We start from the raw sequence: 17,800 nt of genomic DNA, 5'->3' as shown, positions 1-17,800 counted from the left end.
TCCAGCCCTTGTTACCTTAGACGGAAGACAAACACCTGTTTGGGAAATTCCATTTCCCACTGTTACAATTTGCCCACAGATCAAAATTCACAACGAACTTTTCAATTATACACATGTATCAACAAATTTAACAGAAGATGAGTACGAATATTATGAGAATATATTAAATATTTTACCATTAATCGATTTATTTATGTTTTCAAGGCAATACTTTGCAGAGGTTGTATCGCAAACATGTAATCTTAAAACGATGTATCTGTTTGATTCGTTCGAAAACAAATTACCGAATGCATCAAATTTGTTAAAAATGATGTCGAATATAGCTCCAAAATTAGATGACACTTTGTATGCATGCTATTGGAAAGAAAATTTAGTAAATTATTGTGGACTTTTGTTTGATCCTGTTTTAACAGAAGAAGGAATTTGTTTCTCATTCAATTCATTAAAATCTGAACATTATCGGAATGAATTGTAAGTAGTAAAAAGCTATTATATTGTTTCAAGGATAATTTGACATTGAATTCACCCAAAAACAAGTAAAAATTCCCGCCAAAATATTTCCTTTGATAACAACTTTGACAAACCTGATCGAAAAATAGAATGGGATCTTGAAAATGGTTACAATGAAGAAGCTTTATATTCTTTAGAAGCATTCCCTTTTCATGCAGTTGGATCAGGAATTACGGAAAGCCTTAGAATTTATCTAAAAGATAATTATGATGACGAAGATAAAAAATGTAGAGCTCCATTTCAGCGTTTCAAATTAACTGTTCAAACTCCAGGAGAAGAACCACAAGTATCAAAGAATTTTATTGATCTTCCTTTTGACCACGAGGTTTCGTTAACAATCAAGTCTCAGATTATGACAACTTCTGAAGGATTGCGACATTATAAACCAGAAAGGCGTCAATGCTATTATCAAAATGAACGGTATTTAAGGTATTTTACAAAGTATACTCAAGCCAACTGTGAATTGGAATGTCTGGCAAATCAAACCCTTGCCAAATGTGGATGTGTCAAATTTTCAATGCCAAGTAAGGTTACTATTTTTTTTTTTTCAAACCATTTAAACTAACTTTGTCAAAATAGGAAATTCATCTCAGCCAGTTTGTGGAGCTCGAAATAGTTTGTGTGTTCAAGAAACTGCAAATAATTTTGGTAGTTGGAAATTTATGGCTAAAACAAAGCCTTTTGGTGAAAGTGTATGTACTGGTAATTGTTTGCCAACTTGTTTTGATATCAAATACAAAGCAGAGATTGAACAACAAATTTCTGGTGACAGTCCGTACGAGTAAGAAAACAAAAAAAAACTACATACACGGAGAAAAAAAATAATTCCAGGGATAGCTCAACTTCTCGTATATTTTATCATAATTATAGTTAAATATACCAGAAATCATGTTAAATGTACCAGAGATAAGGTTATTCTTGCGTTATTTTCTCCCTGTTCAGATTTATATAATTTTTGAAAGATTTTGTATTAATATTTTTGTTTCTAGCTATTATCGTAGCGAACGATACACAGTTTTGACAATTAAATTCGAAGAAGATGTACTCAATGGTTTAATACGTACAGAATTGTACAGTACAACTGATTTTATTGCAAATTGCGGAGGTTTACTGGGACTTTTTATGGGTGTGTCGATTTTGAGTTTGGTGGAACTTGTTTACTTTTTTACTGTAAGATTGTGGTTGAATTTGAAAGCAAGAAGACAGATAAAAGCTAGGGAAATAAAGAAATTTAAAGAAATTGCTTGAGTTAAAATTTTGAAAAAATATGTTAACTGTAATTTTATCTATAAAAAATAAATGGACTTAAATTAATGGTTTTTGGATTTTTGTTAGGTATTTTAAGAAATCTATTAAAAGTGAAACTCTTTTTTCAAAACTAAGATAAGGATGATGAATTGTTTTATATAAGACAATAATTGTTCTGTTTAAATGTAACTTATTATTTCTTACTATTTCCTATACACCTACACTGAACCAAATCCTTACGTAAATACAACGAAAAAATTCGTTGAGCCAACGAAAATTTAATTGGCTCAACGAAATGGCTTTCATACGTTAATGAAGAACTTCATCAATCAACGAAAACTGTAGTATTTTGATGAAATTTTTCATAAAAATTCTTGATCGAGAGTTAATGAATTTTTACATCACTTTACGAAATTTTTCATCGATTAACGTAAAATTTAATTAACCACGGTGATATTTTTCGTTAGTCAATGTATTTTTTGATTAAATTATGAAAGAACTATCGTTAGCTAACAATTTTTTTCGTAAATTTTATGAATATTTTTATTAAATTACGAAAAAATATTCGTTTGCTAACGAAACTTTTCTTTGTATTAATTATTTTTTTTTTTAGTAGATTAAAGTATTTATTTATTGGACTTGTTAAATTATTAATTTACAGTCCAAACCAAAAATTGGCGTTTCGACAAGATTGAGCTCACTTAAGTCAACTGATGAGTCCGACTTATCGTGAGACACCTTGTCAATACGCAAATATTTTTTATATTCAGCTCAACTTACATAGATTTTTAAACAAAAACCTAATGTGAACTATATAAAGCAAGATTAAATTTTTAATCATTAAAACAGAAATGCACGTTTTTTTTTTTGTAAGGCAACGTTCCCCAAAAAAGCAAACAAATATTATTTGAGGATCCTCAAAAGTGGTTCAAAACAATCAAATGGAAAATTAAATATAAATTCAGGGGCCCCAACATAAATACGTCAGGGCCCAAAATAAAAACATTACGTTATTGGTGGCATTCCGAATATTACTTCAGAACAGAGGACCAAATACCTATTAATTCTTGGCTCCAAAAAAATTATACTTAATTTTAGGGGCCTCTAAGCACTTAATTTTGAGGCTCTAAAAATAATTTTCCAGAGGCCCCAAAATAAAAAAAAAATATAAATATGAGGCCCCAAGAACTATCAATTCTTAGCTAAGAAATTTTTATTTTAGGGGTCTCTAAATATTTAATTTTGGGGGCCCCTAGTACAAGTGTTTACTACTTTTATGAGAGACATTTTAAGTAAGTATAGCAGAGTGCATTACGAACATATTAAAACATTAAAATAAACCTAAAAATAAATAAGCCATACAAAAAAAAACGTATGGCGTATACGTAATCTTTTTTTGTAACAAAGGGGCCCCAAAATTTAGTCTTACGCCGGGGCCCCGGCGACTCAACGTACGCCACTGGTGCGTAGGTAAGTTTATATTTTTTGTTTATCAACTCCATTCCCAAAATTGGCTGTGGTCTATTTGACTATACGTTCTGTAAAAAACACTTAAAAAAAAGACTTAAATTAGAAGGATTTTTGAAATTTTAATCTGAAAAACATATTTGTTTTGAGATTTTTTATACGCTTGAAAAAAAATTAAGTAGATATACACATAAATTCCTATAAATAAATTACATTGGTCAACAAAATTAAACTTTTTTGCCACAAGAACCAATGCAAAAATGTAGTTTTGAGAAAAACGGCTTCAACTCATTTGGAAACTCGTGCAACGGAAACTGATAGTTTAGGCTGCTAGGCAACAGATGAAGAATTTGGGTGGACGCATTTTAAAGAGAGACCGATAACAAGTAGTTTTGTAAAAATGTCAATTTTAAAAAATGCATTTGAAATTAAAAAAAAAAAATTATTTATTGAAAATCAAAAAAATTTTAATTGAAAAAAAAAAATATTTATTGCAACTAAAAATATTTTGCATTTAAAAAATATTTTTTGAAACTAAAAATATTTTGCATTTAAAAAAAAAATTATATTGCAAATGAATACAATTTTTTTTTTGCAAATAAAAATAGCTATTTGCATTGAAAAAAAAAAAAAAAAATACATTGTAAATAAAAAATTGTCTGCAAAAAAAAAATCAATGCAAAATGTATGCATTAAATATTTTTTTTTAAGACTCGTCGAATTTCTTGCAAAGTTGACTTTTTGACCTTATATTATCTACAATATAATAGTTGAACAAGTGTATGTATGGTCAAATAGCCAAAATTGGAAGAAATTCAACGAGTATTAAAAAACAAAAAAATATTTAATGCACACATTTTGCATTGAAATTTTTTTTTTTCAATGCAGAAAATTTTAAGTTTGCAATAAATATTTTTTTTTGACAATGATATTTTTTTTAATTTGCAATAAATTTTTTTTTTTTAATTTGTAATGGAGAACAAATGTATTAAAAATAAAATAATTTTTTACAACCCTGATAACAAGTGAAATATGACGCATCAAAGTGAAAATGTCCAAAAATGCAGATTCGTGGTTTTGGCTTTGTGCCGCCGATATCTATCGTCGATGTTAAGCACTAAACGAAAACCTTACGAAATATTTTTTTTTTTTTTCAGGGGAACTACCTATTTCTTGCGAGGAATTGACAATGCTTCCAAGACTGTCATTGTCTTGAAAAAGTGCAGCACTGCTTCGGACTCTGCGGTGAACTATCGTTTTTTCGTTTTTGAAAATTAATTACACCCACACAAAAACGGTGGAGAGTTGTTGGTCCCTAGGCTTTGCTTCTTAATGGGGTGTCGCATGTATGACATATCGTGCCACAATATTTATGTATTATTACTCTTCGCATTTGTATCTAAGTTTTTCATTTATTTTAAATTTTAAGTTTGGGACTCCATATCCCCGTGGTGTCATTAAAAGGTTAAATCAATCAACTAATTCCAACTATTCCAATTAATACATAAAAAGTACATTCGGAGAAATATTTTTCTTCACAAAATTTCTAATCGTTGAAGTCGATGGAGGATAAAAAAAAACAAATAGTTGTTGCAAAAATATAATTTATATAATTGTTTTAATAATATTTGAAAAAAAAAAAAACTATGGAGAGTTGTGATTCAATTGGAAAACGCATTAAATATGGAACCCCATTTCAAGCTTTTAAAGGAATATTCTTTGATTATTTTAATGAGAGTTCAATTCATGGATTTAAATATGTTGGTGAACAAAAACGTTCAGCTTTGGAAAGGTAATTATAAAAAAGTGTGAGTGATGGTTATAGATTTAAATCATATTTCTAACACACAAATAACATGAAAAAGTATTCACCGTAAAATTTGGAGAGTATTTTTTTTTTTTATTTTTTATAGAATAATATGGTTGGGTGCTGTAATTGTGTCAATTTCAACATGTAGTTACCTAATTTTTAATATTTGGAACCAAAGAAACCATAATCCAGTCCTGGTTACCTTAGATGGAAGATTGACGCCAGTTTGGGAAATTCCATTTCCCATGGTAACAATTTGTCCGCAAATCAAAATTCACAACAAAATTTTTAATCTCACAAAAGAGCCAACAAATTTAACAGAAGCTGCGTATCAGTATGATTATTTTTTTAAGCCTTTGGTTTCAAGATTAGTGATGGGAACTATCGAATAAAAACTATCAAGCTATCGATAGTTTGTAAAATATTCATTAATTCGATAGTTTTAAATCATTAATTCATTTAGTTAGTTTTTTCATTCATTTAGAATAGTTTTTTCATTCGAACAGTTTTTTTTTAATCGATAGCTTTTTCATTCAAATTGCTTTTTTGTTCTATAGTTTTTTCATTCCAGTAGTATTTTTTATTCGATAGTTCGTTCGATAGAGTTTATTCAAATGAATGAATGAACGAATGAACTATTCGATAGTACAAATCATTCAATAGTTCCCATCACTGTTCAAGATCGCTTGGTTTTAAATTAATAATTCTATTCAAGGCAATACTTTAGAGAGTTTGGATCGCAAACAGGATGTATTATTCCTGGATTAGATTCTGGCACAACGTATTCCAACGAATTTATTCAAAATGCATCAAAATACATCAAATTTATGTTGAATGTAGCTCCCACATTCGAAGAAATAATGTCTGGATGCTTTTGGAAAGATAAAGTTAATTGCGAGGATTTGTTTGATCCTGTTTTAACAGAAGATGGAATTTGTTTCTCATTCAATTTAATTAAATCTGAAAATTATCAGAGTGAATTGTAAGTTTAGTTATAAGATATTTAATTATATTGAACATAATTTAACATTTAAATTTCATACCAAAAACAAGAAACAACTTTGACAATAATGATCGCAAAATAGACTGGGATCTTGAACATGGTTACAATGAAGAAGCTCTATATTCTTTGGAAGCATTCCCTTTTCATGCAGTTGGAGCAGGAATTACGGAAAGCTTTGTCCTAATTCCAACGGATGAAATAGAAGACGAAGATAATAAATGTAGAACTTATTTGCAGGATTTCAAATTAATTGTTCAAACTCCTGGAGAAGTACCACAAGTAAAAAAGAATTTTATTAACATACCATTTGATCACGATGTTTTGTTAACAATCAAGCCTCAAATTATGACAACTTCTGAAGGATTGCGACATTATACACCAGAAAGGTTTGAAAATCATTCATATGATTAATAATTAAAAAATTTATAAAAAAAACCTTTTAAAGGCGTCAATGCTACTATCAAAATGAACGGTATTTAAGGTATTTTACAAAGTACACTCAAGCCAACTGTGAATTGGAATGTCTGGCAAATCAAACCCTTGCCAAATGTGGATGTGTCAAATTTTCAATGCCAAGTTAGGTTTTTTTTTTTTTTCAAAAACAATTTTAACTAATTTTGTCTTCTCTGTCGAAAATAGGATCTTTATCTCATCCAATTTGTGGATCGAAGAAAGTGTTTTGTGCTGATCAAATTGCAAATAATTTTAGTAGTTGGAAATTTATGGCTAAAACAAAGCCTTTTGGTGAAAGTGCATGTACTGGTAATTGTTTGCCAACTTGTTTTGACATCAAATACAAAGCAGAGATTGAACAACAAATTCCTGGTGACGGTATCACAAAGTAGTACACAAAAATATGTATAAATTTGTCTTCGAGATTTTCTATTTATATTATGCTTATTTTGTTTCAGATTGTTTCGACTAACATTGTTGCAAATTAAATTCGAAGAAGATGTCTTTAATGGTTTATTACGTTCGGAATTGTATAGTATAACGGATTTTATTGCAAATTGTGGAGGATTACTGGGACTGTTTATGGGTGTTTCGATCTTGAGTTTGGTGGAACTTGTTTACTTTTTTACTGTTAGACTGTTGATGAATTTGAAAGAAAGAAGACAGATACAAGATGTTGAGCAATGTTGGGAAAAGAAGTGACCTAGTTAAAGATTAAATATCACTGATTTCTATTTACAAAATGTAATCAGTAATATAGATTAATTAATCAAATTAATCAAAATTCTTAGAACTCTTATTTACAAATTTGAAAATTGTTTACATTTTAAATTTTTTTTAATGTTTTAGATGTTATGATGAATTTAAAAAAAATAAAATTTCAAAACCCTTATTTCAAAAACAATTTTTTATAAAATTTTTAAAAATCATAATTTAATCCAAAATTAAAGAAAAAAAAAAAAATAAAAGTTCAATTTCAAAAATTTGATTTTTCAATAACAAAAATAAATTTTTTTTTATCCGAACATTTTTTTCAAAAATTTGTTTTTGATTTATATTAAAGTTATAAATTTAGTGTGAATTTATTAAGTCACTCTTAAGAAATTCAGAAATAAAAAAAAAAAAACGTTCTATGGCAAATGTCCATCAGATCAGCAAAGCAAGGTGAGCAGAATATAAGTTTTATTATTGCTAATTAAGTACCCCAAAACTAAACTAAATGCTCCACTACTTTTGTTAAAAATCAAATACTCCGCTAAATTGAGGTAAAGTTGGTATAAAGCAATTACCAGAAAAGCTTTAAAAATCGGGTTAGGTATTATAGTATTTTGTTGCTAATTATGTGCTCTACGAACAGGGGCGGACTGGCCCACCGGGCACTCTGGATTTTTCCCGGTAGGCCCTCGGGCAAGAAAACATTTCTTAAAAGCACTTGAAATTCAATTTTTAAATTCATTCACGTCATGTTTCAAATCGGTTTCTGGCCTTTTTAGTCAGTATAAATCTATTGTGCCCGCTTATGGATCTTCGAGACCTATAGCATTATGTTTGTGAGCCCCCTATGTATGTTTCGAGGCCCACAGAATTATGTTTGCGGCAATTAAGTCAATGTAGGCCTCCTATGGATCTTAATGGGCCTACCGAATTCTGTTTGTGGGCCCCCTAAGAATTTTAACGGGGTCCCATATGGATCTTTCGATGCCCACAGAATTATGTTTATGGCCTTTAAGTCAATGAAGGCCTCCTATGGATCTTTAGGGGCATACCGAATTCTGTTTGTGGGCCCCATATGGTTTTTCAGGGGCCCCATATGGATCTTTCGAGGCCTACAGAATTATAATTATGGCCTTTAAGTCAATGAAGGCCTCCTATGGATCTTTAGGGGCCTACCGAATTCTGTTTGTGGGCCCCATATGGATCTTTCGAGGCCTACAGAATTATAATTATGACCTTTAAGTCAATGAAGGCCTCCTATGGATCTTAATGGGCCTACCGAATTCTGTTTGTGGGCCCCCTAAGAATTTTAAGGGGGTTCCATATGGATCTTTCGATGCCCACAGAATCATGTTTATGGCCTTTAAGTCAATGAAAGATTTTTAAGATCTTTTCCGAAAAAAAAAATATTTTTCATTTCACCACAGTTGTAAACCCAAATCGTCGGTGAAACCAGAAAAGTGTGTAACTCCAAATTTTCTGAAAATTAGATTTGAATGCCATCTGTTAGACAAACCTAATATCGACCGTTCCTTAAACCCAGAATCCCCTTAAAGTTCATCGTTTTTATTTTATTAGCAAATTAGAAAATGAAAACTCATACAAATGCCTTCAAAACGATTTTAGTTTTTTGCTCTCCTATAAAATTTGCTAAAATGGAGTAACACAGTTTTCTGGTTTCACCGACGAAATACAAAAAAATTTATACTCACTACGATTAAACGCAAAAATAAAATTCACATGACAAAGCTTGCCTGGTGTTTTAAAAACCAATAATTCTTTTGTTTTGGAACTGAAAAAAATATTTAGCCACTTCGAAAATGTATCCCAATTCAGAAGCAAAGGCCGTGTGTGAATTGGGTTGAATATTTAGCCGAGACTAAATTTTTGACAATATTGAGGTGAAAAAAAAAATTTTCAGTTGTACAAAATTTACCCTGCTCTGGGACCTGGTTAAATTTGTATCTGGGATACCCATATCTGGAATATGTTTTTGAACGCGATTTATGTCTTATAAATAAGGTTAAAAGAATAAAAATAAGAAATTCCTAAATATTAATTTATTTGAGCAAATTATATTTTTTTATTGTAGCTTAGTTGCAAAATTTGCTTGACTTTATTTTTTAATTGAACAAATTTTATAAGTTCAATTTGACGTTTAACAAACAGCTGTTTGTTTCCCTTGTTTACACAACTATTTTCTGGGTGTTCATTTAAAATTTTTACGGAATTTTCTATTTTGTCTGCAAAGTAGAAAATTGTCTCGTTACGTGAATATCCTTATTGTAAAGATTTATAAAAGTTTTTAACACTATTAGGTAATTCTTTTTTTTGCAGCTTAAACAAATTATTTAGCCACGTCTAAAATTTATCCCAATTGAAACAGCTAAAGAGCAGGTTAAATTTTTGATATCTAACCCAATTCACACACGGCTTAAATTTAGCCAAAGATAATTTTTTTTATTCAACAAATACAAATATATACAAACAAAATTCAAAAATTATTCTCTGATAAATATTTAACCCAGTTCAAACACGGCCTTAATGAGAAATAAAAAATACATTTTTGAAAACTGCAATAACACGAAAAGTTTTTTAAAATAATCAACCAGTATCACACCATACAAATTTTTTTCAGGGTGTTGCTCTGAAATAAGAGTAACAAATTGAGTTTTTAAAAAATATTGAACTCTTAATTAATTTGCACCAAAAAATATTTTGATTAATTAATTATTTCTTATTATTAAGAAATGTTTTAGTGATAGAATTGTAAAAAACAAAAATCAATTATGAGCGGAGGAAGCAAAATACAGTTGCAAAGTCAGGACTTTTCGAAATTTCGCAAAAACTGCATTAAATCGAAAACCGTAAGAATTTGAGATGAACAAGTTACCAAATTCTGAGAATCCTAAATTTAGCCTATCAGCATATTTCGTTTGATCCATTACTTCTGAGACACCCTGTGTATACAAAACATTTAACAAACTTTTAGCAAAAAATGATATAAAATTTGTTTTAAAAGTTACAAAAACATCTTTTTAAATGGTTTTGACATTAATTTATCGGAGTACCTATTTTACCGGTTCAGTAAAAGGTAGTGTTAGTAACTGTTAAAAATATTATTTTTTTTTTTATGAAAATCGTGAAGTGTTGTTTTTTAACATTATTATTTTATTTTAAAAGATTTTTAAATTGTGAAATCTCAAATTTTAACTTAACTTTTAACATGTAATCAAAAAACTTTTTCTTGTGAAGCTTTTCAACATGACAAACAAAAGCACTGGATAAATTCACGAAAATTTCTATAAATCGGTTAATGTGGTTGCAGTCCTCGTAAAATGCCACATGTTCCGCAAAGATAAATAAAACGTCCTTAACAATTATTCCTGACAGACCAACCCCTTATATTTTAGAAAAAGAAGGTGCAATAAATAAAAAAAACATCAAGCTCTTCAAATGTCTCTGTTAAAAAATATTTCTAATATTTCTAATATTTTTTATTTATAATAAGAACATACATACATTTTGAAAAAAAGAGCTTGTTTCTAATTATTTTTCGACTACTGTATATAAAAAAACAATTTCTGCATATCAACTTTTATTTTTAAATATTTCGAGTAAGTAAATAATTATGTAAGTATCTTGGGGCCCTTTTCCTAAAAGTCCCGGAAGGCCCTTTGACCTCCAGTCCGCCCCTGTCTACGAACCCAAAAAAAATTCCAAAAATATTTTTTTTTCTAAAAATATTTTTTTTTTTAGACATTAAAAAAAAAAGTATAATTAAGTGCTCGGCTTATTTGAGTGATTTTCCGAGATTTTATAATTTAAAAAATTGCTATTTTCATTTTCCATACAAATTCACGAAATTGATTTTTGTTTTTCTATAAAAAATAATAATTTTTTCCTACAAATTAGTTACTTAATTTCTCAACTCCAATTTTGGGAAACAAAATTGAATTTTTTGAAAAATTTGAAAATCAAAATAGCAGAACATGTATTTATAGAAAATGAGAATATTTTGTTCATTGGAAAATTTTGGAAAAATCTCCGAAAAATGAGGTAATTAATTCATATTAGTCGAGCATTTATTCAAAAAAAATTTAAAAAAAAAAAGAAGTTGTCTGTAAAGCCGGTTTACCGACGATGATTTTACGTGATAACGTCGTCAGAAAACAGGTTGTGTGCTTTTGTTTAAAATGAGTCAATTGAAGAGTTTACTTATTTCAAACAATCATAATTTACAAGAAAAAGCTAAAAAAAAATACCTTTTTTATTTTCTCATTATATTAATTTTTTTTATTTTAAAAGCTTACAAAAAAAAATTATGCAATTTAAAAGCCAAGTATTTTTTCTTAAGAATAAAATCATTTTTAAATTTTTGCAATGCGCAAAAAATATAAAAATAATTTATGAAAACAACCATTATCTTCTAACGTCATTAATTCCATTTTTTTCCCTAACAACCTATAAAAAATGTTATACCATCTGAAAGCTTTTTGTCTTAGCTCAAAATGTATATATCGATGAGTTCTATGAGACATCTACAAAAAGAGCTAGATTTTTTTCAACTCGATCAAATTTCATTAAATAATCATTTTTAGCAAAAAACAAAACCGACTTCCATGGATCAAAACTGGGTTTTATGGTTTTTAAAATAGTTACTATGGCTTAAAGTTAACGAAATTGAAATGGGACCACACTGCAGCCACCAGCTTTCCAATACAAAAAGAATTACCAAAATTGGTTCTCTCAGTCCAAAGTTATGCGGTAACAAACAAAAAAAAAAAAAAAAAAAAAAAAAAAAAAAAATACAGACGAATTGAATACCTCCTCCTTTTTGGAAGTCGGTAAAAAAGCAAAAAAACATTTATTTTTATGTTCTCACGCTATGGAATCAATTTTTTTTTTTGACAACCTATACAAAATTTTATACCATGTTAAAGCTTATTATTTCACCTTTCATATGACGTATCAATCTCATTTCAAAGATGCCTACAAGAGAAGTTAGGATTTTTTAAAGTCAACCATGTCGAATTTCCAGAATGAGATTACGGTATTTCCCACACTGGTGGCTGTTCGGGGGGGCAACAGATCACCACTTGTGTTTTGAGGTTTTTCGCAAGTTTCTTGATTTAACATTGTGTAGCTTGTAGTTAGTCTACCATTGTGTGTGATATATAAAAAACGATGAAAATCGGTTAAAAACGGTCAAAAAACGTGTTTTTTAACAACTTGTTTCTTCCGTTATTCAGTCAAAACTCAGTAAACGATTGCAAGTTTTGCACATGTATGCATAAGGCCAAAACCTACATGAACGCTCCAAAAAAAAAGCTAAATCAAAAATTACCCAAAAATACCCCTAAAAAACAAGGTGTTTTTCAAAAAAATCATATTTCGAAACGCAGAGTGTTGGAAAAAAATCCATATCAAACGCCTACTTTTTTTTCCTCATCTTTCACCTGGCACCTTAAGAATTGTCAAAAAAAATTTCCCTACCCAAAATCATCATTTTGTCATAGCCCCAACACGTGTACAACGTTCAAACAAAACGTTATAGCTTAGTTTCAAATTTTTTTAGAATTTTTCCTTAAATGCAGTTATTCTTAAATTAATCTCATCTATCTATAGCAACACAAATCAATTCTCTACGACTTCGCGTTTAGATTTTAGCTTAAATTTCGTCTTTGCGTTTTATCCCTGTTTACCCTATTAAATGACGGAATCTCTAATATTTTATTTTTAATTTTTAATTGAAATTTTTTGCTGCACTGCGAAAGTGCGAGAGTGTAACGCTAGAAAATGGCGTCACTTTTTTGTGGTGGCTGCCATGGTTCATCGATTTATAAGACGTTATCACGTCAAAAAAATTATTTTATTAATTTTTTTTATTTGTATCATAGCATATCATCTGCCCACTCATATTGCTATATTCAATATGTAGGTTCATACAATTCTTTTACTTAAAATATTTGTATTATAAATAATGTAAGCAACCAATTACTTAAAAGAATCGAGCTTGATATGAACTATATTGCGTACCGTTATGCAGGCTAATATCGCACCCTATCGTAAAGTGCAATCAATTTTGAAAAAAAAAAATGTATACATATGTATAATAAAAGAAATAGCTTTTAAATACGTGTTCATAAGTTCTAAGCGATTGCAGTTGCAAACTTAGTACGTTAATAGAAAGAAGTAGCTAGTAAGCTAGTTAGTAGCGTTACCACAATAGACCATTACGGTAAAGCAGTAACGTTCAGAAAATTTTACCGACACATCGAGATCATAGCGAATCCGAAAAAGATTAAGAAAAAGAATAATTTTATTTAGATCTTGAATGAAAATTCAAAGTTATCGTTACTATACCTATACCTACCCTATACTTACAAAATCTCAGATCGAAGACAAGATTTTAAATAAAACGTTATTTTTTTTCTTTAATTTTAGAATAATTTGGTTGTGTGGTGTAATTTTGTCGATTTTAACATGCGCTTATTTGATAAGCAATATTTATGGATCAAACGCAACCATAATCCAGCTCTAGTAACCTTAGATGGAAGACAAACGCCTGTTTGGGAAATTCCATTTCCCACCGTTACAATTTGCCCGCAAATCAGAATTAACCATCAAGATTTCACTCTTACACATGGGTCAACAAATTTAACTGAAGATGAGTACGAACAAACATCACAATAAAATAAATATTTAATATTAACCGATTTATATATGAAATCAAGGCAATACTTTGCAGAAGTTGTATCGCAAACATGTAGCCTTCGAACATGATATTTGTTTGATTCGTTCGAAAATGAATTTGGAAAGAACAATTAGTTAATTATTGTGGACTTTGGTTTGATCCTGTTTTAAAAGAAGAAGGAATTTGTTTCTCATTCAATTCAATAAAATCTAAATATTATAGAAGTGAATTGTAAGTAGTAATAACCTATTATATTATTTCAAGGTAAATTTGATATTGAATTAAAAAAAAAATTAAGCAAAAATTCCCGTCAAAACGTTTCCTTCGATAACAATTTTGACGATCATGATCGAAAAATAGAATGGGATCTTGAACATGGTTACAATAAAGAAGCTCTATATTCTTTGGAAGCATTCCATTTTTATGCAGTTGGATCAGGAATTACATAAAGACTTAGACTTTATCTAAAAGATAATTACGACGACGAAGATAATAAATGAAGAGCTCCATTTCAGCGTTTCAAATTAACTGTTCAAACTCCAGGAGAAGAACCACAAGTATCAAAGAATTTTATTGACCTTCCTTTTGATCATCATATTTCGCTAAAAATCAAGTCTCAAATTATGACAATTTCGGAAGGATTGCGACATTATATACCAGAAAGGTTTGAAAATCAGCTTTTTTTACACATCTGTTTTTATATAAAAATAAATTGCACGACTGGGGTCGCACGTACTTGCTCTTATGCTTAAAGTAACTATAATGTAAAAGCTTTTTATTCAAGAAATTTAAAATTTGATATTTTGAAGAAATTTCATAAGTACTATACAAAAATTAAATCTGTTTTTATAATTAATTAAACTCCATTTTAAATTATCTTAAAAAAAAAAAACAAATATGCCATTTTATGTCTTGTATAAAAAGGTATTTTTAGAAAAAAATTTTCGAAAATTGTAGGAGCCGTTTTTTAAAAAAATAATTTTTTATGTATAAAAATTTTTTAACATTTTTCAAAAAAAAAGTTGGTATGCCATTTTGAAGAAATAATTAATTTACACATAAAAACTTAATTTCAAAATTTTTCATTGATCCGTTTTCAAAAAATTTATTTTTCAAAAAAAAATTTTGAAATATTTTTTAAAAATCCAAAATTGCGTTTTTTGAAAATTTTCTAAATTTTTAATATTATCTTTACTTACACACGTTTGTATAAAAATTTTTATTTAAATCGGGTTAATGTTGTACAAGATATTCAGAAACAAAAAAAAACGTTCTATGACAGGTACCGTTAATAACGGTACAAAAAATATTTTTTTTATTTAAAAAGTTGGCTCTTATGTGTAGTACTACACACAAAAATTTTAATCAAAATCGTTAGAGCCGTTTTTGAAAAAAATTAACTTTTCTATTTCCGTTATATGGCAGGTACCGTTAGTTTTGGTCATAAAAAAAAATTTCAATTTCCCCTCTAGGGAATCACCAAAAACTGCTAACTACCAAGTTTGAAGAAAATCACTTCACTCGTGTAGGCTGCAGCTCCAGATAGAGACAGACGGACAGACAGACAGACAGACAGACAGACAGACAGACAGACAGACAGACAGACAGACAGACAGACAGACAGACAGACAGACAGACAGACAGACAGACAGACAGACAGACAGACAGACAGACAGACAGACAAACAGACAGACAGACAGACAGACAGACAGACAGACAGACAGACAGACAGACAGACAGACAGACAGACAGACAGACAGACAGACAGACAGACAGACAGACAGACAGACAGACAGACAGACAGACAGACAGACAGACAGACAGACAGACAGACAGACAGACAGACAGACAGACAGACAGACAGACAGACAGACAGACAGACAGACAGACAGACAGACAGACAGACAGACAGACAGACAGACAGACAGACAGACAGACAGACAGACAGACAGACAGACAGACAGACAGACAGACAGACAGACAGACAGACAGACAGACAGACAGACAGACAGACAGACAGACAGACAGACAGACAGACAGACAGACAGACAGACAGACAGACAGACAGACAGACAGACAGACAGACAGACAGACAGACAGACAGACAGACAGACAGACAGAATTGCCGGACCCACTTTTTTGGCATTCTCCATCATCGTAATGACATGTAAAATTGTTATCTCGAGTTCGATTTTTTTTGAATCCTAAACTTGCCCTATAGTACCTATATCGCAAGTAAAAAAGAGGTTGTCTGTAAAGCCGGTTTACTGACGATGATTTTACGTGATAACGTCGTCAGAAAACAGGTTGTGTACTTTTAAAATGAGTCAATTGAAGCGTTTATTTATTTCAAACAATCATAACGGTCATATTGTCGGGAGCGGGTCATAATTCTGCTTGTCAAAATTCTGTACGACAAAATTCTGTAGGGTCAAAATACTGTAAGACCATAATTCTGTACGTCATTATACTGTAAATACAAAATTCTGAACGTCAAAATACTGTATGAACAAAATACTGACTTGCAAAATTCTGTTTTGCAAAATTCTGTACGGCAAAATACTGTATTTTCAATACAGTATTTTTAAAGAAATTTCCTTTGATAAAAAAACACGAAATAGTAGCTTTAAATATAATTATTGACAGTAAAGTTGTAATTTTATACAAACATAATTATTAAAGTAAAAAAGTAAATCAATTCTAGGAACACAAATCAAACTTTTCTTAAACATACAAAATACATTTTAGAAAAAAAATGTAAAAATCAATATAAATTTAATTTTTTTTTTTCAATCCGTTTTAGGTATGCAACGTGGTTTGATTCAGATTGTTTTTTTTTAAATATAAGTGTAGTTTTGTTTTCTCTCTCTTTTTTCCGTAGCTAATAAAGTACCTACATAGATTAATCAGCATTAGAAGCTTGCCTCTTGATTAAGTTGATCTCTTAGAAATTCATAGTAAACCTTCTTTTAAATATATCTGTATTTCAAAATTCTGTAAAAATGCTGTAATGCTGCGCGCGCACTTTTTTACATAATCAAAACGATATTTTTTACAGCATTTTTACAGAATTTTGATATACAGAATTTTGAAATACAGTATTTTGACCAACCAGAATTTTGCTATACAGAATATTGACTTTCAGAATTTTGTTCGTACAGCATTTTGCACATACAGAATTTTGACATACAGTATTTTGGCATACAGTATTTTGAATACAGAATTTTGCAACATACAGAATTTCGACCCCAACCCCATATTGTCATATACGGGTTGGGGTCGAAATTCTGTATGTTGCAAAATTCTGTATTCAAAATACTGTATGCCAAAATACTGTATGTCAAAATTCTGTATGTGCAAAATGCTGTAGGAACAATATTCTGAAAGTGCGCGCGCACTTTTTTACATTATCAAAACGATATTTTTTTACAGCATTTTTACAGAATTTTGATATACAGTATTTTGCAGTACAGAATTTTACAAAACAGAATTTTGCATGTCAGTATTTTGTTGATACAGTATTTTGACGTACAGAATTTTGTATTTACAGTATAATGACGTACAGAATTATGGTATTACAGTATTTTGACCCTACAGAATTTTGTCGTACAGAATTTTGACAAGCAGAATTATGACCCGCTCCCGTCATATACCGATTTTAGTAAAAACAAAAACGGTTCCAACGATTTTGTTTACAAAATTCAAATGTAAGTTTTAAGACAAGATCTATCTTTTATTGAAAAATTTTGATTTTGAAAATCATTATTAACGGTACCTGCCATAGAACGGTTTTTTTTTTTTTCAAATCCGATTATCTCCAGAACTACTTGTTCAATTTCAACGAAACTTTTTGTAAAGAAGCATATATATAATATAATTTTAATATAAACCAAAAATT

General features: G+C 29.6%; 2 protein-coding genes across 2 annotated transcripts; both read left to right on the top strand.

Moving 5' to 3' along the window:
- The first annotated feature begins 307 nt into the window (after window positions 1-307).
- On the top strand, window positions 308-1,809 carry LOC129908328 (pickpocket protein 28-like). Its single transcript, XM_055984742.1, has 4 exons — window positions 308-471; window positions 538-1,034; window positions 1,090-1,291; window positions 1,500-1,809. Exons 1-4 carry the CDS (start codon window positions 308-310, stop codon window positions 1,756-1,758), a joined length of 1,122 nt encoding a protein of 373 aa, XP_055840717.1. The 3' UTR covers window positions 1,759-1,809.
- Window positions 1,810-4,871: 3,062 nt separating this feature from the next.
- LOC129908324 (pickpocket protein 28-like) lies at window positions 4,872-7,193 on the top strand. Its single transcript, XM_055984738.1, has 6 exons — window positions 4,872-5,017; window positions 5,751-6,017; window positions 6,089-6,424; window positions 6,484-6,614; window positions 6,678-6,879; window positions 6,950-7,193. The coding sequence occupies exons 1-6, from the start codon at window positions 4,872-4,874 to the stop codon at window positions 7,191-7,193; spliced, it is 1,326 nt and encodes a 441-aa protein (XP_055840713.1).
- Window positions 7,194-17,800: the final 10,607 nt, after the last annotated feature.

Source organism: Episyrphus balteatus, chromosome 2 (assembly GCF_945859705.1).
Source record: "Episyrphus balteatus chromosome 2, idEpiBalt1.1, whole genome shotgun sequence".
In the NCBI taxonomy this organism is placed as follows: domain Eukaryota; kingdom Metazoa; phylum Arthropoda; class Insecta; order Diptera; family Syrphidae; genus Episyrphus; species Episyrphus balteatus.
The sequence above is the reverse complement of the archived record's forward strand: the minus strand, read 5'-3'. Positions and strand labels throughout refer to the sequence as shown.

Coding starts and splice junctions, on each gene's coding strand:
- LOC129908328 (XM_055984742.1), top strand. CDS start 308: ATGATGTCGAATATAGCTCCAAAATTAGATGACACTTTGTATGCATGC. Junction 472..537: donor GAACATTATCGGAATGAATT/GTAAGTAGTAAA, acceptor CCCAAAAACAAG/TAAAAATTCCCGCCAAAATA. Junction 1,035..1,089: donor TGTCAAATTTTCAATGCCAA/GTAAGGTTACTA, acceptor TTGTCAAAATAG/GAAATTCATCTCAGCCAGTT.
- LOC129908324 (XM_055984738.1), top strand. CDS start 4,872: ATGGAGAGTTGTGATTCAATTGGAAAACGCATTAAATATGGAACCCCA. Junction 5,018..5,750: donor AAACGTTCAGCTTTGGAAAG/GTAATTATAAAA, acceptor ATTCTATTCAAG/GCAATACTTTAGAGAGTTTG. Junction 6,018..6,088: donor GAAAATTATCAGAGTGAATT/GTAAGTTTAGTT, acceptor ACCAAAAACAAG/AAACAACTTTGACAATAATG.